Genomic DNA, 22,277 nt, shown 5'->3' with positions numbered 1-22,277 from the left:
AGACACACGTTTAGGCGTGTGTTCGAGAAAAAAAGATGTAATGGTCTCCATATATGTAACCCACATTAGCAACTCGAGTTTAAAAAAAATTGATTTAAGCTTTTTGACAGCGTGATCTTCTCTCTTGTCTGTAGTTAGCTAGCTAGCCAGCTGCCTTTTCTGTCTTTGATCTATCTACACAGGACGTACACACCAGATCCATGAATTTGAACACGTAAAAGCGGCCGCCGGAGTTTATCTGAAGTTCTGAACCAAGTTACCACATTACACATGCAGCTCATGCTGCCCATTCGAAGCCTACAAACACTGACCGACTCGAGGAACAAATTATTAACTTACGCTCTTGACTTTTATGATCAAACTAGAAGAAGCGAAAGAATATAAAAAAGAAAAAACTAGCTATAATTGGCATGCGCGATACTCCACTTTGCACAAACAAACCCCGCTATCCTACTTGCTACTATCCTTTTTTTCTGAGGAGACGAGTGCCCCCAGCATCAATTTTAATAGCCCCACTAGCTAATATCGCCTCCACGGAAAAGTATATTTTGGGGTCCTCAACCATTTTTTAAGTTGAAGAGTTTGGTCCCTCAACTTCAGAACGAGAAAATCTTTATTTTTCTTGTGTCGAAACCATTTAGAATATGATATTGTCATTCGGCCTCTAAATGTGGTTTCTATGATGCCGTGTCAAAAGAAATTACACGCATGGTAGATACAAAAGTACGAAAAAACATAAAGGAGATGGAAAGTAGAAAAATGTGAAATCATGTTGTTTGAATACCCAACAAACTAATTTGATGGATTCAGAAAATTGTATTAGAAAGAAAAGCAAGTGGTAAACAGAAGACTAGATTTTTTTGTCATAATATCCTTTTTCAGCCACGATTTATTGAAAAATATAAACCAAAAAATGGAAAATTTAAGAATAAAAATAAAAAATAATAAGAAAGTTTGAGAGAACATTCCAGAAAATTATCGTAAACATTGGAATGTAAAATGAAAATAACTAACATAAACTTCAGTAGCTCTATAATAGATTCCATTATTTTGTGAGATTTACACAATTCCTTGACTTTCTAGAGCTACGTTTTTATTTCTAAGTCTTTATAGAATTACAAGAATAATTATTTCCTTGCAATTTCCATGTTATGTTTTTAATTTATCTTTTTATTAATTTTGTCTAGTATTTGTGATAACTGGCCGCACCAGGCGTGCGAACATGTGACATGTTACAAAAGATATTCCTGTGAAGCAAGACTTCTAGATGGGTTTAGTACTTGAAATACGACTAAAAATTATTTTCATTTGAGTTAATAAACTAACCTTGGATTTTAATGACCTTTATGATAAAAAAATGTATTCCATTAACTATGTCAAACTTGCAACTTGTTTATACGTGGAATTAATTTCTTATGATTATTGCACACCGTGACTAAAATATCAAACAAATGTCTCTAGAGAACAAGCAAACTGTATAAAATAGTGTCTCTAGATAAAATGTAAATAGCTTTTTTGAAGTGTCTCAGTTATTGCAGGTACATAGTTTTTCAGTCGCAATTTGGAATGCGTCAAAATCTCTAGAATGTAAATTTCATTCTTTACGCAAATGTATCAACTAATGTATCTACATTTGAGACTCTTTCTAAAGTCTCTCAAAAAGTGTCTCTAGACCAGGCAAGTGACTCCATGTGATTTTGAAAGGGACAAATTAAGAAGTCTAGGAGAATGTCTCCATGGTAGGTTTATTTTGTAATGATATAAAAAGTATGAAGGTCTATAATTCCAAATCAATATCAATAAGTCCACTGTGAAATATTTTATAATGTATTTATTTGATATATTAATTATTTGTTATTCTATATATTACTTAAATTTAGTAAATTTTGGGTTGATTTTTGACTAACTTTATATTATGGATGGCAGGAGTACTCGGTTTAAGATGCAAGAATAAAAATAGCAAACTGGCGATCGATGCGACCACAGCACAGGATTGGATCGAATACCAGCGAAGGACCGATCTTGATTGTCTAAGCCTAAGATTAAAAAACAGTTCAGTACATCACTAGGTTTGGACTGTATTGGTTAGCTAGTATATTTTGAGAGGTGCAAACATCTGCTGCGTCAGAGAGGAGACCAGAGTCTGCTGACGAGTTTGACAAAACAGCTGTGCACCTATACCGGACAAAAAAAATCCAATCCGAACTGTGCTACTATATCTGCTGACCTGCATGCAAAATTTTCAACTTCTCGCATCTTCGATGTGGAACCTGACCATACCCCTGCTCTATTATTTCAACAAGATTGTTCTTTTCTCAATTACACAAACATCGGAAGCAAATTTGGTGCACATGAGCACCAGTGCTCTCAGTTTTCAAAATATTTAAAAACTGTATTTCCGCGTTCTAAAAAATCATCATATTTATTCCATGAATACATACACATATTCTGAATATTTATGTAAAGTTTCGGTAGAAATTGCATTGTATTTTGAGCTACAGAAAAAAAAACAAATTTGTGGCTATGTATAGAGGTATATATTTGTCAGAAATTTGTCTTTTTTGTATAGCTTAAAATATAATGTATTTTTCTCCAAAATTTCTACCGTACATTCAGAATGTTTATATGTATGTGGGTATTTAATTTCATATTTTTTAAAATCCAAAAAAAATGTTTTTTATAAATCAGGAGCACTGGTGCTCATGTGCCAAATGCACTTTTCGACAAACATCCTGCTTAATTATTACAGTTCAAACAGTAGAGTAAATGATAATATAATTGAGAGCGAGATACTGCTAGCTAGCTAGGCCGGCATGCATATGTGCTTATCTTCAGTAGTGTACTGACACATCGGCCCATGTATTCACGCAAATGTTGGCGATTTGCACAAAAATAACTCAAAAGTGGAAGAAAAGCACAGACTAACCCTCCGGTGAAACTATTTCACCGATCTAACCCTTTTGTGTGGCGCCCCACACATCGGCGCCACACTGCCATGTGTGGCGCCCGTGCCTGCGGCGCCACTCTCTTGGCGCCCTCGACGCTGAGCTGGTGCGTCCATCCGGCGTGGCAGCATGTGTGGCGCCCCTCCCAACGGCGCCACACATGCCCTTACAATTGCCCAAAACATACTGTGAGACAATTCGTCTGGGACTTAGCCGTTTTGGCGAGGCTCTATGTGTGGCGCCGATGCCACGGGCGCCACACAAAGAGCATCGCCAAAACGGCTAAGGACTTATCGTCCGGAGCCCCTGGATGTTTTCGACCCAATAGGTGATATAGGTTGGCATGTGTGGCGCCGATGCCGTGGGCTGCCACGTCGGATGGGCGCACCAGCTTAGCGTCGAGGGCGCCACGTCGGCTGGGAGAGTGGCGCCGCAGGCACGGGCGCCACACATGGCAGTGTGGCGCCGATGTGTGGGGCGCCACACAAAAGGATTAGATCGGTGAAATAGTTTCGCCGGAGGATCAGTCTGTGCTTTTCTTCCACTTTTAGGTTATTTTTGTGCAAATCGCCGCAAATGTTATGATAAGTAAACGCGTAAGTTCCTGAAACTTCTGATAAATCTTACCAGACACAAGGTTTGTTCGGGTAGGACCACACTATAGACAAAAAAGGCTATAGAGTGTGCAATCATTTGTATAGTATATGCCGGCCCTCGCGTCATACTGTTAGTGGCCACGCGAGGGCAAAACCTAGATCATGTAGAGGGCTTCGAATGGCAGCATTGACTATATGTCAGTTAAGTGGTGCCCGAGGATGTTGTCATGCATTGTATCTTGGTCGCACATGTGTCTAGGTAATGATGGTCACTAGTTGCGGTGTAAAAAGTCACCTATATGCCTTCTACACCAGATTTGAAGGCCGATGTCCCAGATTCATCCTTCTCGTCTCACTATGCCGAACCTCGACACTAGCTTCCTCTGGCTTTGCCTGTTTTTGGTGCTAGTGGGGTGACTAGTGATGGGGCTTGGGACAGGAAAACCCTAGACCTAGATCAGCAATCACACACCTGGTATTTTGGTGCATGCACATGGAATGTATTTTGTATATTCTCAAACTCAAGAATATTTAATGCTCCTTACAATGGCAACCACCTACCCTTTATATAGGCAATCTCCAAAACCGTAATCCGAACCGACTTAGGCAAATAAAAATAAACATGACTCTTTTCTAAGGATAAAAAACCTTTCGAATTCTTTTTTTGAAATAGAAAAATAAAAAAACATATCAATTGAACTACCTGATCTGTGCGTGGAGTTCTTAATAAAAGTACTCTTTTCAATAGATTAGGCTAGGGTTTCGGTAGCATCTTCTTTATCACCTTTGTGTCAATTCAACGACAAAGATCTCCTTCTCCGCGTCGATGGTTGTGCTGGAAGAATAAATTTCTCTAGTTATTATGATCATTCAGACTTGCTTCGACAAATCATTTTTGGATCTTTTCTCATGGTTGCCGTGAGGAGGATTGTTCTTGTAATATTTGTCCCAGCTGCTATGTCCTCGACAATGGTGATTCGTGCTCTCGGCTCCACAACTACGTCGATCAAGTTATTCGGTTGCTTAGCATATTGGTGTTGGTACTCTTGCCGATGTTGATTGATCACTTTAATAGTTGTGGTGCACGTAACCTTTGCATTGCGGCTCAAATTCAAATTATTGGAGAACCTTTGCTGGTATTTTGAGGTTTATGGTTTGGTATTTGCATTCGTCTGCCATAAAAAAAGTACGAGATTGTGTTATGGGAGAAGAAAGAATTTAAAAACCTTGAAAATTTGCTCGTTTCTTTTAGATTTTGTTTTTCAATCGCTTCTTATGTATCTCTACCATTTTTTATTTTCTACTACTAAATATATATGATATTGATTGTCAAAAAATAAACTTGAGTTGGACAAATCCTCCTTGGCCACACTGGTCACCAGCTTGGTAATTGAATGTTACCAAACTGAATCCAACATGGTGTTCTGAAATTTGTCTTCACCTCTTGAGGCTTGGGTTCTGGTGATGATATCGTAGGTGTAACAACTTGATCATTAGCCAACACACTCCTGAGCACATCGAGAATGCTATACTGGATAGAGACCAAAGCACCCCGTACAGTTAAACTAGCTTGGCGTGTGCGCCCGGGTTAGCATCGTTAATCTGGTGCTCAAATTCCAAAAGACAGACTAATCACGCCTCAACTTTTGGCTTTTTTGAGTTCAATTCATCATCAGACCAGCGCATGCTTAAACTAATCCTCCACGGTTGCGGCGTGCTCCCTTCCTTCCATCATCATCATCACCATCATCAAGTCCAAGTGTTCGACTCTTGTCAAGTCCAAGCCAAGCCAACCAAGCTACCTCCTTCCCCACTACTAGCAAAGTGATCTTCCTCTCACTCCTCTCCTCTATATAAGCGCATCCATGGCTCTCCCGCCCTTTTCATCATCTCATCATTTGATCACCGGTCGATCCGCATAGCTAACTTGTCTTGTTGTGGAGATGGCGTATGACCAGCGGGACCTGAGCAGCGAGGAGGCGGCGGGGGCGGACGAACTCCGGCGCGGGCCGTGGACGGTGGACGAGGACGTGCTCCTCACCAACTACGTCGCCGCGAACGGCGAGGGCCGGTGGAACGCGCTGGCGCGGCGCGCGGGGCTGAAGCGGACGGGGAAGAGCTGCCGCCTGCGGTGGCTGAACTACCTGCGGCCGGACCTGCGGCGGGGCGGCATGACGGTGGAGGAGCAGCTGCTGATCTTGGAGTTGCACTCGAGATGGGGCAACCGGTGGTCCAAGATCGCGCAGCACCTCCCGGGTAGGACTGACAACGAGATCAAGAACTACTGGCGGACTCGGGTGCAGCGGCACGCCCGGCGGCTCGGGTGCGACGTCGGCGGCCAGCGGTTCAGGGACCTCGTGCGGTGCCTCTGGATGCCGCGCCTCCTCGAGCGCGTCCACGCCACTTCCAACTCCTCCGACGGCGCAGTGGTCCCGCGCCCGTCGGCGGCGGCGCTGCCGGCCACGGAGGACGGGTACTGCTGGCCCGTCGACGACGTTTTCGACCTCGGCCTGGGCGCCGCGGCCGACATGGAGCTATCTTGCACCACGGCCGTGTCTTCGTCGCCGTCCATGTCCAACGATGGCGGCGTGCAGCTCGTGTCTCCGCCGGCGCCGATGGTTTCCGTCGCGGAGAGCGCGCCGGGATGCGACGACGGATCATCCAGCAACAGCAGCACGTGTGCTGCCATGCTCGACACGGCGGTGTGGCAGCCGGCGCAAGCGCACGGCGGCGGCCTGATGACCCAGCAACAACACCTACAGGCAGAGTCGCAGCTGTTTGGCGCCAGCACGTGCTGGTCCGATCAGTCGTCGTTCCATGCTGGGCTGTACGCCGACGTCGGCTTGCTCGACCTGGAGTTCGGCGGCGAGACCATGTGGGGCGCCTGCGCCGACGACGACGCGTGGTACACGCAGATGCTGGGACTGTGAAAGGACAAGTAAATAGAGAAGGCTATTATCGGAGCGTTCAGTACTAATCTTTCACTGACCGCCCCAATAATCTCTTCTTCTCTCAAACTACGGAGCATAGTCTTACTAATGTTCTTTCAGTACTTAATTGTAGTGTTGGTGTCGTTCATCTTCTTTCTACTTTTTTACTCCATTCTTTCCTGGGTAAATACGGAGTGATTGGTTTGTAATCAGCTGTGTACTTTTTGAGCATCTCTGGCTGAGGCCGCAATAAACCCCCGATGAGGCTGTGTTGATAAGTACTCCCTCCTCTGTCCAACAAACCATGTCTCAATTTTCTCTAAATTTAGGTGTATCTAGAATTTCGGATGTGATTTAGTGTACAGTACATTTAAACATAGATAAAGTTGAAATATCATTTGTTGGACGGCGGAGCTCTTGAGGTTGAGCTCTAATCTCTTGTGTCATGACTCATGACACATCAATAACATGCGCGGCTGCTTTACTGATAACAAGCTATATTTCATCGACAAAGATTTGCTCAGTAATGAGAAAATGCAACCTTGGTTAAAAGAAAAGTGGCAGAAAACTGTAATTGCACTACCGAAAATTACAAGTAGAAATGATTTGCACTTTTGTTGGTGGTTGAGACATAAAAAAACTCTCAACTCGGACATAGAAAAATCAATAATAGTGCATTCGACTCACTAATCTAATGTAAGATACTAAAACGGAGAAACTCAATTCGGCTCCCGGGTGCGTATGATCCCTCTACCATAAAAATATATTTCTAAGTGCTAAAAAAATTTAACAAAAAATTTACATGTACATCTCCATAATATATGTGTATTCGTCAAGTTTCACGAAAAAATGATATTTTTAGCTAAGCTAATTTAGCTAGCCAAAACCTAATATATTAGTGAACATAGGTTCATATGTATATCCTTGAGCCTCTCCCCTTGCGTCGCCTCCTCTGGCGAATGGGGGAGAAACCCTTACACCCAGCTGTGAAGATGGCTCGATGGTTCGACGTCTGTGACGGCTTTTGAAGCGTGTGCATGAAGTGCACATTGAGGATCTACTGGATCTGATGTGTTCTCTTCGTTCGCCATAGAGTGACACGGTGATGTCCGGGACCTAGCCACTGGGGTGTTGTTTGTATTTTTACGGTATAAGGCCTCGATGACATGATAATTCCTTATTATCGGGTTTTTAGGTGTTACTTGGTGGCTTCTTGTTGTTCGTTGTTCTACTGTCAAACCCTTTGTTGAATGAAATATAAATAAAAGTTGTTTTTCTCTTTTAGATGCAGAGGTATCAACCTTTTTCTTCAAAAATAATAATACTCCTTCTGGCCCAAGTTAATTGACGCACCTCAGAATTATACTTGTGAACATAGTATATTATCGTCCGATAAGTAGGTTACAAGCGTGCACATTGCTCACGGTATTAAAAACGAGAAGCAGATCAACAACATCCTGAAGACGAGGTGACGACGCAAGCAATCACACTGTATATAAAAAGAGCTGCATAACGAATTGATCTCGTGTTCTTAGCCGACCACATTTTTGTATCAGAAAATCATTCGCTCACATGTCCCTTCGAATTAAGCTCGAAACATCGATTAGGATACGAGTCACCTTCCTCCAGAGAAATACGGATATTTTGGCTACTTGTACGTACGGATCGCCGCCTCTCCTGCCAATCCAATCCGATGATTATATGCAGCTAATGAACTTAACTGTCGACTCGTCCTGATGATGGCGAGTGCCACTCTCAGTGCTCACCACCACACGTACTGAATTAACCAAGCATATGTAGCACCAGGTGGTCGAATTGGAGAAGCACCAACAGCAGCCATCAGTCGACACGCGTATGATTTAGCAACAGCAACGTAAGTGGAGCTAGCTGCAAACTGTGTGCGGCCGGAGCCGCACGGATCACGGATATACTACATCGCTCGTCCAGCGCGCGCGCTGAAAAGGTCGGAGGAAAATGCAGGAAAGTATCGGATTTCCCCGTCAGAAACCCATGGTTTTTCACACGTATCCCCGTCGTCCCCGATCGACGTCCAGCTTAATCCGCGGCTGCGCGCTAGTGATGGATATGGTTTCGTCAGGAATCCAATTGGAGGGTCACCTGAGCAAAAGGAAGAAAAGCGCACCAACGCATAGATGCGATGCGCGGGGACCTTCAGTTAAGCACTTTCTCCAATCATTCGCGCGTCCCACTGCTCCCACAGCAGTTCCCAGTGATGGGTGGCTGAACAACACTGCCGGCGTCTTCTTCTTCTTTTTTGTATCCGAGAGACGAAGAACGAGTCCAAAGTTTCGTTCGATTTTGACGGGAGAAACGCATTAGCCGACTACATACATATCTGAATGCTTGTCTGATCAAGTGCCTGACTTGGTCAGGCTCTGCGGACCATACTGACAGTCATGTATCGTTCACCTCCTCAATCAGGCCAGACTGCCCGGATTTATCAGTTATGGCGATCGAGCTACTAGCTGTTTTTTCGTTCGAGTTCAGGAAAAAGAATGGCAAGGTTTTACGTGGAGGAGAGAGCAGACACCGCTTGTTTAGCTTCTTCTTTTCTCGGTTGTGCGCATCCGTATTGCAGTTCATTTATATCCAAAAAAGATGCGGCCTGTTTGTTGGCAACAGCGAGCGATCGGCGTGATGACACACAATTAACATGTGGGATCACGCATGATCGACCCGACTTGCCAGGTGGTCGTCGAATCGGATCGACCGATCGAGACTACTCATGCAGCAACACAACGCTCGATCATGGCATGGGGTCGATCAGAGATACAGCTACCACCGGCCTGCAGCTCATAGCCTCATACACACGTACAGGCGGCGCGCCGCGACACGCGGCGGCGGCCGGCGGCGAGGACCACACGGCAAGTAGTCGGGACTCGGGAGATGAGGCGGTGCGCCGTGAAAGTAGAGAGATCAACGCCGCGTTTCCGCGCGCGCACGCCTAGCTCGTGGTGACTGCGCTAGCTGCCTGTCACTACCTTTTCTGCTCTTCCAAATCCACTACCACTCAGGGCCGGCCCATAGGGCGGGGCAGAGGGACGCTCGTCCCGAGCCTTCAACAGTTAGAGCCCTAGTCTAAGATTTGTTTGTACGCTTACTACACTTATATTTATACGTTTTAGGAAGTATAGTTTGGAATAATTCTAGAAAATATAGAAGGTTGAAATTGTAGTTTAACATGTCTATACTCCGACTCCTTCTCGAATATGCAGAACAACACGACCCTCATATTTTTTTCTCTGATTATTTCTATTTCTCGCAAACAATACACATGTAGACAAGTAGCTATTGGTAGAAATAATAATCAAGATATATAGTCCGTGCGATCAATAAAAATAAAGTTTCAAACATTTTCACCAATATCTGAAGACCATGCATGGATCTTTCAAAAGTAAATATTATTTAGTTTGTTATTGCAATATCCTAATATTGATCTTGTTGAATAATTTTTTTAAATTTTTTTGTGTGTGACCAAGTAGTGAAGCTTATCTGAGATTGTTATGGAGCCTAGAAAACTAATTATGCTTAAACTTTAAGTAAGATATATAAATTTAACATAAATGGATATCTTGAAGGAATTTTTCAGAGCAGGGGAACATCGCCCCCTACCGTAGAAAAGCTTAGCCACAATGAACGAGGGGTCATTGGTGTCGGTTCGCCCTAGGGCCCCGAAATCTATGGACCGGCCCTGTTCATGTTTTCTGATTCTCTACTATCAGGATAGACATGCAACATACTTTGGTCACGTTTGTTAATCTATTTTCTATAGCAGCGACGATGAGCAATACTACTCGAGTATGAGTACATTCTTTTTTGTGTGTGAAAATAGTATGAATGTAATCATGTCATATGTGCAGTGCATCCATATTAATTTTCTTCCAACAGAAGTAGATACACAATTTGATGTAATCATTTATCTAACTTAATTATGCTACTACTGTTCTTCCAACAGTAGTAGTGACGCACTGACGCCTACCTACATTTAGATGTAATATCTTGTCATTTTGCATCGTGAAATGCTACAAAGATTGATTATCTCGCACTATCACCTCATTACTCATTTTGGCCATCAATATATGATGCAAAGGGAGTAATTAACTTGAGCATGTATTTTGGTGCTTCGATGCCATGTAGGCTCATTACTCATTCCACTCGAAAGTACCCAGGGCCAAGTTACTGTTACAACAAATGAGAAAATACACTGAGGTTTACAAGGGAAGAGAGAACAAACACTGAAAAATAACACTTGTTCAGCTTGGTAACTACAAGCAGTAATTTAAACCATGTCCAGATTTAAACAAACAGATTATCTCAGTTCTTTTTGATGTATCGGCGCCACACCGCCCAGGCGGCACCCCCGAAGACGATGATGGCGGGCCGCAGCGATGAGAAGCATCCACCATTTGATCCCCGCCATGTCTTTGTCTTGGGGAGCAAATTCTGGCTCAGGTGGCCCGTCGGCCATCTCGGTGGCACTTTCGGTGTGAAGTAGCACGCCGGTGGGGAGGTGTGTTGTGTCTCTCGCCCCGGGCCATCAACAGTTAGGGCCCTAATCCAAGATTTGTTTGCGCACTTACTTTATATTCATACTCTTTAGGCAGTAAAGTTTGGAATAATTCTAGAAAATATAGAAGATTGAAGTTGTAGCTTAAGGTGTCTATATTCCCACTTCTTCTCAAATGTGCAGAACACCACTGACCCTCATAATTTTTTTCTCTGATTATTTATATTTCTCGCAAACAATACACTTGTACACAAGTAACTATTGGTAGAAATAAGAATCATGGTATATAGTTCGTGCGATCAATAAAAATAAATAGTTTCAAACTTCTTCACCAATATTCTGAAGAGCATGGATCTTTCAAATGTAAATATTATTTAGTTTGTTATTGCATTAACTTAATATTTTATCTTGGTGAATAATAAAGTTTTTAAGTTTTTTTGTGTGTGACCAAGTGGTGAAGCTTGACTGAGATTGTTATGAGGCCTAGAACACCAATCATGCTTAAACTTTAAGTAAAATACATAAATTAAACATAAATGGATACCTTCAAGGAATTTTTCAGAGCGCCGGGGTGGGGAGGGGGGGGGGGGGCATCGTCCCCTGCCGTACAAAAGCTTAGCCACAATGAACAATGGGTTATTGCTGTCAGTCGTAGGACCCCCGAAATCTATGGACCGGCCCTGGTACCACTTCACACTGCGTAAATGCCTGCACTCATGTACTGTATGAGTTTGGTTAATCCCAGTTTTGAACGCGTGGTTGTTTGTTTCCTATGAAATTGAACCGAAATCCCGTGGTATAGCATCTACCTCGCTAGCTAGTGGAGTGTTTTTTTTTTCTTTATCGAAAAAAAGCTAGTGGAGTTTTGGGAGTTTACGTCATGCGTGGATCAGATAGCTAGACTGATCCAAGATATGTGTGAACTGAAACTTTTCTTCATGTTGGGGTTAGCTGCTCTCTGCCGCACGTATCGCAATCATCGTGTATCTGACTATCTGCAGAACCAAATCTATCTCGATCGAGATTATACTGGCCGCGAACCACAGAAGAAGTACAGTTTTGCAAGAAAGTCATGGAAAAAAGGCAACTCCGACGACTACAAAAGTGCAAAAGTCCAATGCCTGCATCGATCTCCTCGGAGCAGTACCCAAGTCGTCCGGTTAAGTTCTGCATTCGAAATGGACAATACATATACAGGCACATCACGTTGCTGTTCAGATCGACCTGTAAGTGCGGTTAAGGTTTCGTGCTTGCCTGAAACTTTCTTCAGCGATCTACTTCTTCAGTTACTAGAAATACTTTTATATTTAGACGCATGGGCGTGGATGTTTCGATCGCCGTCCATTTTACTTTAAAATTCGCATAAAACGAGAACAGAGAAAGAAACATTTCCATCTACCAAGGCGAGCAGTAATCTTAAGAAATAAATCGGCGATCCAGAACACACCCAAACCAATGCTTGCAAGTATAAAATCCACTTTTATTCAGTTACTTTATGTTAATTTGATCCAACAGTAGCTATCTATCTTCTTAACGTTAGGTTCAAGGTTTTTACAAAAACCGTAACTATTATGTTTAATTCGGTGGCTGGCTGTATTGTTCGATTCACGCAACTGACATTCATGAAAGGAAGAAACATCTTTGATGGGGGTGGTCATTCATTCTTCATAAAACGATCCATGAATTACACCAAAAAAAAGAATGAGGTGATATTAAAAATTAATTTTGAAAAAGTCTATGATAGATTTAAATGGTCTTTTCTTCAACAAACTACGAAAAGGAAATGATTCTCTCTTTAATCCATGATTTCGTCTCCAGAGGTAGCGTAGCCATCAAAGCCAATCATAGCGTTGGCTATTACTTCGAAACGGAAAATGGATTACAACAGGGTAACCTATTATCGTCTAAGCTATTTAATATGATCCATGTGTTAGCTGCCATGGTGGACCGCGCGAAGGTACATGGCTAGATTGAAGGGGTAGTTTCGTATCTTATGGATGGTGGGCTATAGATTCTTCAATATTTGGATGACACAATTTTCATTATGAAACATGATCTTGAAAAAGTTAAGAACCTGAAATTAATTTTATCAACATTCAAGCAATTTTTCAAACTCAAAATAAACTTGCACCAGAGCGAATTGTTTTGCTTCGGGAGGCCTAGGACGAGGGCGCTCTTTACACCAAACTATTCGGTTGCGAGCAATGACAATTTCCAGTTAGCTATTGGGGTATTCCTATACATTATAGGAGACTAGCAAATGCTGAATGGAAACAAGTCGAGAACCACCTGCAAAAAAGTCTTAATAGTTGGAAAGGGAAACTATTATCTCCTCATAAACTACTTAGTGATAGTAATATAGTATTGTATATGATTTCTTTCTTCCAGAAAAAAAAATTGTTTTTTGCATAGATTGAATTATTTTTGTTCAAAATTCTTATAGCAAGGAGATAGTGAGAAAAGGAAATATCAACTGGAAAAATAGAATGTTGTTTGTCGACCGAAAGATAAAGGAGGGTTGGGTATTCATGACCTTGATGTTAAAATCATAGCCATACTCTCTAAATGGATTTTTAAGTTACTCGCAGAAGATGGGTTGGGCAAACTCTTCTAAAAAATAAATTACATAGGCCCAAAAAATTGCCCCGGATTTACTAGAAACCAGGTGACTCTCATTTTTGTGATGGTCTAACAACGATGAAGAAACATTTCTTCCGCTTTGGATCGTTTATTATTACATTCGATTCTAGGAGGATAAGTGGTTATGTAATAACACTCACCGGGAAATATCCAACTTCATACAATATTGTACGTTATAAGAGTGATACAATCGATACGGTATTGAAGACTTCACCTCCAAATGTAACCTTCAGACCGAATATGATAGGGACCAGGCTAGTGGCATGGATCGCTCTTTTTAGAGCAGGTGACATTAGTCTGTCAGGGTCCAAGAATTTTGATGAAATCTACATAAGAATTTCGGTGAAATCTGAGTGTTGCAAATGTTTTTGGCAACTGCCTACATGATATTGCCACTAGTTCAGAACTCTTTCTAGAATGAAAACCCTTGACATAATATGGCCGCTTTGGATATGTAAAAATGAAAAGATTTTTAATGGTAAGAATTTTTCTCTTATGCAGGTCATCCACTAGCGGACCAGTTTGCTCCGCTTGTGGTCGTCTGTACAACACGTGGAGAATCGCGGCTTATCTACACGTTTGAAGGACACGGTGGAGGGTATATTATTACACATGGTTGGCGACATGATTTACGGATTGGTCCTCCAACATAATCTTAGACATGTCATGTTAGCTTCTTGAGCTTTGCATCGTCATCTACGTTTTCTTCTCTCTGGTCGGATTTTCCAGTTATGTACATCTTAGTCATGCAGATGACGGATGTATCTCTTTTAGTTGTATCGTCGTGATACAAATTTTGAGTAATATTTCGATCCATTGAACCAGTGCTTACATACTAGGATATATAGTACTTCAGGAAAATGGTCGGCACATATCAATCCACCCATCCTCAAAATGCACTGCTACTGGCCACATGTGTCTTATCAAAACAAAGGAAGGAAAGCATGCCGTGCTTTTTATACAAGCCCGAGCCTACTGATTAACTATATTGGGAGGGAAGGAAATGTAGCTATCCAATGGGCAAACTTTGCACATCTATCTATCTGACGAAGTCCCTATGGAACTTGCCAGTTCAAGCATGAAACTTGGCACGATTCACACACAGATATAATGTTGGAAAGTGATAGATCGACGGAACCCAATCCCTCGTACGTACAATTGTGGATGTAATTTGTGGTCTTTAAGAGTGAGACGTGTCCATCAGACCATCAGAACGTGTACTTGCAGTTGCAGGCAAGTCAAAACTGGCTGAGGATGCACATGTGTATCTATCTAATCTACCAACGTCGATCTTAACTTCAGAGTCAGGGAGATTGGTGACTTGGCATCACGGAACACAAAACAAATCTGGCCAAGTTAAACCCCGTACCTTTCCACCATGGCTACCTTCTTGCAGAACATATCGGTGTGCGGCGATAATAACACGTGGTCGGTAGAAAATGGTCTGTTATTTGAGAAACAGAATTATAACTCTTCTTTGAAGAGACACCATGTACCAGAGAGTGTTGCCTGATTTAATTGCAAGTGTACTAGCGTAGCCATCATATCTAAATTGCAGGGTTCAACAGAGATCATGCAGTTACAAACCTCCCTTGAGATCATGCGCTCACATTCTCAGTCACTTTCACCAAATAGAAGTCACAGGTCCACAAAAAGTCTCATTTCCTGCTCATCCATTCAAAAAAAAAAACTGATATTACATTCTACATAAATTTAATGAGAACAGTTCTAAACACTCAAGGGACATTCTAGCATCTCATCTTCGTACATTTCTCACTAGGCTGTCCATGATCATTGGAATATTGATACTTAAATATGCAAGGAAACAGGGTTTAGCTAAAGCAACCAGCAGAGTCTGAGATAACATACAAGATCAACATCTTGGTATTTGAGGGCATTGCAGAGTGGCTCCAGAAATCCCAGGCTAACCAAATATATGTGGTCAGAGTGAAAAGTCATTGCAAAGCACCTGGGCCAACATCATGAACATAGCCAATAATGAATTTAAATTCACTCAGATTGCATGTGAAGAGCACTAGAATGCCAGATAACCACATGGGCCTTCAGTAGGGCAATAAGGTGAATAACATCAGCATCGATTACTGCCTGCCAGAATTGTACATGATTCAGTTGACATGGGGCAGGATTTTATTGGAAAAAACACCAAAATCAGTACATAACTTATACTACCTGAATCTCATCCTTGCTGCCAGCAGCAATACTAGAAACAATTCGACAGGCTTGCTTCTTGATGACATTCGATAATTTCATGCTAGTAATTGGACCAAGCAAGGAAGAATACACTTTTCTATTATGACCTGAAAAACATTGTTGGACAGGCTCAACAAGCCAAAATAAAACCTATCAGCTAAGCACTGAAGCAAACATTAGACATATTTCCTGGGGAGCAGCAGACATGCAAACTACAACAAGTGCATAGCACTTCATGCCGGAAGCATGCAGAGCTCCTCTAAGATTTCCCAACTTGCGAAGTATGAAATCAGCGAGGCTGGTAGGATGGACAGTTGGTGAGGTATATATGGATGAACTATGGTCTACTAAGACAGAAACAATACAATAATATCTACAGTATTAGCAGATACAATGTACCTGCAGGTTATATGAACTTCAGATTTCTCTGATTTTGTTGTTGCAATTAATTGGTAATCCATACATAACTATGACCTGTTGTTGGATTGCTCATTCACACGTGAACTGGCATGTTTAGGCAGTGAGGAGTACCAGGCCTAATTCTGTTAGTTCCAGTAGAAATCTCAGTACTGAATTTCCTAACTCAAAAATTGCCTACGTGTATGGACTCCGGCAAACTCTAGTGGAAGGGTGATGGTTTGTATCTGAAATTTTTCTGCTGACTTCTCGAGTTATCATAGGATTATCTTTAACCTCTCTGAAAGAAGTGAAATACTGGTAAACCATAATTCTAGCATTCTGAATAAGATGGTGTTTAAAATTGTAGTACGTTGTGTCCTACGTTTCCAGGATCCAAGCTCTTTAACCTTACACAACTGTGACATATATCATGTGTTCCAAATTTCTGCAACCTTTTTTTTTTTTTGCTGCAAAGATTGTTACATACCTTTCCTTTTGCTGCAAAGATTGGTAGAGAAGTTTATGCATGCGACTGATAGGGGAACAAATTCTTGTAACAGTACCAGTTCAGTAAAAGAACAAATTCTGCATTTCAGAGCAAGAGCATACATGAAACAACGATAGGGGGACACATTAAAAGTTGCTTTGTCAACAAAGCATGATTCATTAAGAGCTAATATAAGCTTGTATTCTACAAGCCTTACAAACCTACTTGCAAAATTCCATTTCCTTCCACTTGATAAACCAACAGATGACCTTACAAACCTTGACCTGTAGACAAGACGAGCAACATAATCTGCAGGGGGATTTCTGTCGTACGATTCATTCTTTATCATCCCATCAGTATTCACCATCCCACTAATCTAGGAGCCATCACTGTTGCCGATGGCTAGCATCTGCAAATCACTCCGACTAACATCCGGGATGCCGACTGGGGGCAGTGGCGACGCCTCAATCATCGGCTCCCTCCCTCTCTTCAGGGTACTCTTGATCATATCCCCCAAGGACTTGAAAGGATTGCTCAGTTTCCTCTGCACCGCGAGGAGGAAGGACACCTCGTTGAACTGCCACGCGGCGATCATGACGATGATCGTGCCGAGTAGGATGTGGGTGATCCTGTTCTGTCTCTTGATCTTGTTCAGGTCTTTTGCTATATCGTCTAGCCCCACCTCCTTTTGGCTCTCCAAATCCTGATGGAAAGAGTTCAGCTCAGCATTATCGACATCAACCCCTTTTCCCTGTGCGTCCAGCTGTGGACACAAACAACGATGCTGCAGCCATCAAACGAACGAACGTAACAGGAGTTTGTTTCCATAAAGGATGAAGTGAAACAGATGTAGATCAATGTAGATGCAGCAGCCAGACATAATTCCGAGTTCATAAGGTGCCTCTGCAACAATTCAGATATACAAGTAAAAGCATACACATATGCATACCTTGGAGAGCAACGAGGAGAGGAGGAGATCTTCCTCTTGATCCCGCGTGACCATGGATCCCTCTTCTTCCCCGTGCTGCTGCTGTTTGACCCTATTCTCCTCCAGGAGCCCATGGATGGCTTCCTGCAACAGCTCCACCTTCTTCCTCCTCCCATTCTCCCCACCAACACTAGCACTATCACCATTCTGACCAACACCAATACCGGCGTCTCGTCCAGTGGCCATGTCCACGCCGATCGAAGGGGAGAAGAACAGATGTCGCTGAAACGAAGTGCTTTCCAGTAGTAGCCGGTTGAAGGTCCATTCCGTGACCCAGGGTCAGGGACGAAAGTGGGTCCGTGGCCGGGTCACGGTCGAAATCGAAGTTCGATGACCCCGAATCAGAGACAAGATTGCAAGAAGAAAAGAGTTCATGGAGGCTTACCAGGTGCCCGCCGCTGTCCGCCCACACGCCGTCTGTCCGTCGAGCTGCTGTAGGCATGCACCCTCTCCGTCCCGCGCTGATGGCTACGCCGGCGGCCGGCCGGAAGAACTCACCGATGGGGATGATAGGCGGAGATGGATTGGCGGAGTGATTCGTGGAGTATGGCAGCTGGGATGAATCGAGTCAATTGACATGCGCAGTGGGCTGACCCATGTGGACCCCACATTTTTTAATCATTATGAGGTTGTGTTTATAAATAGGAAAAATCTGCTACATCACACATTCACACCATTATTTTTGGCATTTACTAAAACACACTGTTATCAGATACCATTACAATTCTGTCATACTCGACAAAGACGCAATCGATGGACCGGCGTGTTTTAGCAAATGCCATAAAATAACAATGTTCTCCAGCAAATTTTTCCTTGTAAATAATTTGGATAATACATCATACAGAAATTTAGTCACAAAAGTTATGCACGCCGAAGGGGACATGCTTAGCATCTGACTACGATACACGTTTCTCTCAATGCTTGCCATGATCACATGGATACTGATGCTTAATCATGTAAGGAAACATGATTTAGCTAAAACAATGCAGCAGAATCAGAGATCACTCGGTACCATCCGCGGTGGGTGCTAGTACAGGTGGCTGCGCAGCATCTTCCGGTACTGCCACGACGGGCTCTGCAGGGGCGTCTTCGGGAGCCGGCAAAGTTGCTTCGTCATCACTTACTTCCTCGTCCCAATAACTCTCGAGCAGCTTCATGGCTAACCTGTAAACGGCGTCGTTGTCAAAATCCTGCAGATCCTCCAAATTGTCCAGGCCCCCGTTCTCTAGCATAAACTGGGCGTATGGGTTCGTCGCGGATTCCTTGCCCTGCTTCCCGATCTCACCCTCCTCGAGTATATTCTGAAGACCTTCCAGGCAAGTATATACAAGATCAACATCTTGGTGCTTGAGGACATTGCAGAGTGGCTCTAGACATCCCCGGCTCACCAAATACCTGTGGTCAGAGAGTGAAAAGTCATTGCGAAGCACCTGGGTCAATATCATAAACATAACGAATAATGAATTTAAATTCAGTCAGATTGCATGTGAAGAGTACTAGAATGCCAGATAACCACGGGATCGGGCTTACTGGATTTGATCACTTGAACCACCAGACGCAGCATTTGATATAGCCCAAGCAGCCTCCTTCTGGATATCGGTTTCCGAGGTCTTCAGTAGGACAATAACATGGTTCATAACATCAGCATCAATTACTGCCTGTCGGAAGAATGACGAGGAGTCAATCGATAATAATAATAATGCAACCAAATGATCGCAGGAGGAACTCATTTTTATTGGCAGGTATATAACTTATACTACCTGAATATTATCCTTGCTGCCAGCAGCAATATTAGAAACAATTAGACAAGCTTGCTTCTTGATGACCTTTGGATAATTTCGTGCTAGTAACTGGGCCAAGCAAGGAAGAACGCCATTTTCTACTATGATCTGAAAAACATCATTGCACAATTTTAACAAGCCAAAATAAACTGATCAGTTAAGCACTGTAGCAAACATTAGGAAAATATATAAATTTCCTGGGCAGCAGCCCACATGAAAACTACAACGAATACATAATATTTCATGTCGGAGGCATGCAGAGCTCTGCTAAGATTCCACAACTCGTGGAGCATGAAATCAGAGAGGCTGGTATCCCACAATGGTGTTTGAGGATGGACAGCTGGTGAGGTATATGAAGGAATTAAATGATCTACTAAGACTAAAATAAGGGAATGCAATAATATCTACAGTTGTGGCAGCTAAAATATATGATTTCAGATTTCTCTGATTTGGCTGTTGCAATTAACTGGCAATTCATACAGTAATGATGAACGAGGATACTATCATGAAATATGAATTGGCTAACCTGCACTTGAGTATCATCTCCGGCAGAAATTCTTGCGAGTGACGTGATGACAGGAAGAAGAATATTAGCTGACGCGTGCCTAAAATCAGAAAAAAAAGGGTGTTTCATATTAATGAATATATGGATATTTTATTGGTATGTAAAACTGCACTACAAAAATGAGTCCACCAACTTACATCAAAAGTTTCACAAGTTGAGGGCATACACCTGCATCTAATACATCTTGAACGCCAGCTTCCACGCCAGCACATATATAATAAAGAGTCCAGCATGCATCTGCCAGTATCTTCTCATCAGCAGAATGGATAAGAAGGCTGATTATTTCCAGTATTGGTTTCACCTGCAATGATCAGCCAAACCCGAATATCAGAAGATTATTTCTTCACATATTAAGAATGACATATCAGAAATGTTAGGGCAACCTACTTGCACTTCCTCCGGTAATTTTCCAAAACAAAGGTTTGACAGTGCCCATGTAGCAGTCCTCAGAACAGAAACTTTCATATCTTCTTTAAATTGAGCAAGTAATGGTGTAACAGCACCATGATCAAGAACAGTCTCTCTGCAGCTAGGCATGTCTGCCGCTATATTTCCAAGGGCCCATGTAGCCTGTTTAACATATCGGAACCACAATATATCAGTAAGAAAGACATTTCAAAGGCAATGTACAATGGAGTAACATTGTTTCACCTGATGCCTGATGCTAGCATTTGGGGATGCTAAGAGATCTACCAGCTTTGGAACAGCACCACATTCTGCAACAAGCATTGTATAATCTGATGCAGCTATGTTGGTAAGCACCCATGCTGCTTCCATCTGCAAAAAGTACAAAAACATAAGATTGCTTCCAGAGAATAAGGAAGTGAAAAATAAAAGAAAACGAGACGACATACTTGGAGCTGAGGAAGCCCATGTCTTGAAAGGAACTCAGCAAACCTTGGCAGGACATCTGCTCTAATGATTTTTATCATGGTTGAGTTCTTCCCTACAGATATAACTACCACAAGTTAATCACTAACGACACAAAAGAGCAACACCATCTCACATTAAGCATGTCAAGTACCGTCAGAGAGAAGTTTCCTGAACTGTACTGTGGCTTCCAGCTGGGTAGAGGTGTCATCTGACCAGACTTTTTCCACCAATTCTGATAGGCCATCAAGCTAACTGGATACAACAGGGAAAGAATAAGGACATGTCAAAAGAAACAAAATAAGTGCGCATCATAAGAAGTTCATCACACTATCGAAACATCTATTTTCTTGCAGATGTGTCATACTGAAGGATCTGATTCTTCGCATAAACAGTATGACATTTACCAAAGCCATGACAAGGCTCTTGTTTTCAAATCGATTCTGCCAACATTGATCTAGCGAGCGTGCTCTTTATAGTTAACGGTTTCAAATACAAGTCTGCCAACATTTATCTAGTGAGTGTTTTCATCTAACATGATGGTAATATAAGAGGTTTATCGGTGCACATCAACCATCTGTTATCTGTTATCTTTTGCATCAGTGGTTTCAAATATTACAGATGTCTTGACTTGGGTGCCTCGACTATAAATTCTCAACGTGAAATTCGAACAAAAGGTGGCAAATCATTCGTTGTTAACATGCGCAATGTGAAAGCACCCAAAACGGGCAGACTGGAAACTGTAATAAGACCGCACCTCAGAGTCGGCGGCAGTCCGTGGACTGTCCACGCCGGGCGGAGCGGGTTGGGGCGGGGAGGGGTCGGAAGGAGGAGGGGGAGGTGGGGGAGTGCCGTCTGCGGCAGGTGCGGCAGCCTCGGAAGGGGCTCCGACGGTGGCTGGGACAAGTGGGGGCTCATCGCGGCGGCACTTGAAGAGGCCGGCGTCGCGGTTGCGGCGGCGGAGGGCAAGGAGGCGGTCCTCGCGTCGGCGGCGCGAGCGGGCGGCGTCCACGCCCGGCGGCTTGTAGGCGCCGCGGCGCGCCTCCTCGGACGGCCGCCGTGGGATGCGCGGCATGGCTGCGACTGCGGTCGCGGTCGCGGCGAGGTGGATCGGGTCGGATTCTGCTTCGAGGCCCAGATCCTGGTTCAGAAGCTGGTGCGGTCGGAAGGGCTGCAAATAGTCTCGGTCCGACCCATAAAAAGATGTCTTAGATTTATCAATTAATTTAAATGTATTAACTTATTTAAATAAATTTGAAAAATTCTTTATGAGACAGAGAAAGTACAAACTAGATAAATTTGCTACGGAGTAGTAAAAAATTAACACTAACATAACC

General features: G+C 43.0%; 4 protein-coding genes across 6 annotated transcripts; 1 reads left to right on the top strand and 3 right to left on the bottom strand.

Annotated features, from left to right (window-relative positions):
* The first annotated feature begins 5,484 nt into the window (after positions 1 to 5,484).
* On the top strand, positions 5,485 to 6,723 carry LOC124673219 (transcription factor MYB2-like). The gene has a single exon (XM_047209337.1). It carries the CDS (start codon positions 5,485 to 5,487, stop codon positions 6,469 to 6,471), a length of 987 nt encoding a protein of 328 aa, XP_047065293.1. The 3' UTR covers positions 6,472 to 6,723.
* Positions 6,724 to 15,032: 8,309 nt separating this feature from the next.
* LOC124678094 lies at positions 15,033 to 17,103 on the bottom strand. Its single transcript, XM_047214025.1, has 4 exons — positions 16,737 to 17,103; positions 15,830 to 15,957; positions 15,509 to 15,745; positions 15,033 to 15,304 (listed from the first exon to the last, which is right to left on the bottom strand). The coding sequence occupies exons 1-3, from the start codon at positions 17,101 to 17,103 to the stop codon at positions 15,650 to 15,652; spliced, it is 591 nt and encodes a 196-aa protein (XP_047069981.1). The 3' UTR covers positions 15,033 to 15,304; positions 15,509 to 15,649.
* LOC124678092 lies at positions 16,855 to 18,312 on the bottom strand. 3 transcript variants are annotated; one of them, XM_047214022.1, is made up of 3 exons: positions 18,110 to 18,312; positions 17,686 to 17,946; positions 16,855 to 17,520 (listed from the first exon to the last, which is right to left on the bottom strand). In XM_047214022.1, the coding sequence occupies exons 1-3, from the start codon at positions 18,164 to 18,166 to the stop codon at positions 17,113 to 17,115; spliced, it is 726 nt and encodes a 241-aa protein (XP_047069978.1). In that variant the 5' UTR covers positions 18,167 to 18,312; the 3' UTR covers positions 16,855 to 17,112. The 3 variants fall into 3 exon arrangements, with proteins under 3 accessions (XP_047069978.1, XP_047069979.1, XP_047069980.1); XM_047214023.1 differs by having other exon boundaries at positions 16,855 to 17,499; XM_047214024.1 differs by having other exon boundaries at positions 16,855 to 17,439.
* A 176-nt stretch (positions 18,313 to 18,488) lies between these two features.
* Positions 18,489 to 22,015, bottom strand: LOC124675030 (importin subunit alpha-1a-like). Its single transcript, XM_047211089.1, has 10 exons — positions 21,698 to 22,015; positions 21,095 to 21,191; positions 20,925 to 21,016; positions 20,722 to 20,847; positions 20,458 to 20,640; positions 20,208 to 20,371; positions 20,032 to 20,110; positions 19,485 to 19,613; positions 19,255 to 19,382; positions 18,489 to 19,119 (listed from the first exon to the last, which is right to left on the bottom strand). Exons 1-10 carry the CDS (start codon positions 22,013 to 22,015, stop codon positions 18,726 to 18,728), a joined length of 1,710 nt encoding a protein of 569 aa, XP_047067045.1. The 3' UTR covers positions 18,489 to 18,725.
* Between the last annotated feature and the right edge of the window lie 262 nt (positions 22,016 to 22,277).

The sequence above is a fragment of the Lolium rigidum genome, chromosome 7, assembly GCF_022539505.1.
Source record: "Lolium rigidum isolate FL_2022 chromosome 7, APGP_CSIRO_Lrig_0.1, whole genome shotgun sequence".
Taxonomy (NCBI): domain Eukaryota; kingdom Viridiplantae; phylum Streptophyta; class Magnoliopsida; order Poales; family Poaceae; genus Lolium; species Lolium rigidum.
Note: the sequence above shows the minus strand (reverse complement) of the source record. Positions and strands in the feature narration are given on the sequence as shown.

Bases quoted from the DNA above. Each gene is read 5' to 3' on its own strand.
- LOC124673219 (XM_047209337.1), top strand. From the start codon at position 5,485: ATGGCGTATGACCAGCGGGACCTGAGCAGCGAGGAGGCGGCGGGGGCG.
- LOC124678092 (XM_047214022.1), bottom strand. From the start codon at position 18,166: ATGCCTACAGCAGCTCGACGGACAGACGGCGTGTGGGCGGACAGCGGC. The intron at 17,947-18,109 runs GTAAGCCTCCAT...ACTTCGTTTCAG, and splicing joins CGGACAGCGGCGGGCACCTG to CGACATCTGTTCTTCTCCCC. The intron at 17,521-17,685 runs GTATGCATATGT...TGATGGCTGCAG, and splicing joins TCTCCTCGTTGCTCTCCAAG to CATCGTTGTTTGTGTCCACA.
- LOC124678094 (XM_047214025.1), bottom strand. From the start codon at position 17,103: ATGGTGAATACTGATGGGATGATAAAGAATGAATCGTACGACAGAAAT. The intron at 15,958-16,736 runs GTATGTAACAAT...AATGTTTTTCAG, and splicing joins TCTTTGCAGCAAAAGGAAAG to GTCATAATAGAAAAGTGTAT. The intron at 15,746-15,829 runs GTAGTATAAGTT...CAATTCTGGCAG, and splicing joins GCAGCAAGGATGAGATTCAG to GCAGTAATCGATGCTGATGT.
- LOC124675030 (XM_047211089.1), bottom strand. From the start codon at position 22,015: ATGCCGCGCATCCCACGGCGGCCGTCCGAGGAGGCGCGCCGCGGCGCC. The intron at 20,372-20,457 runs GTAGGTTGCCCT...TGATCATTGCAG, and splicing joins AATTACCGGAGGAAGTGCAA to GTGAAACCAATACTGGAAAT. The intron at 19,614-20,031 runs GTTAGCCAATTC...GATGTTTTTCAG, and splicing joins GAGATGATACTCAAGTGCAG to ATCATAGTAGAAAATGGCGT.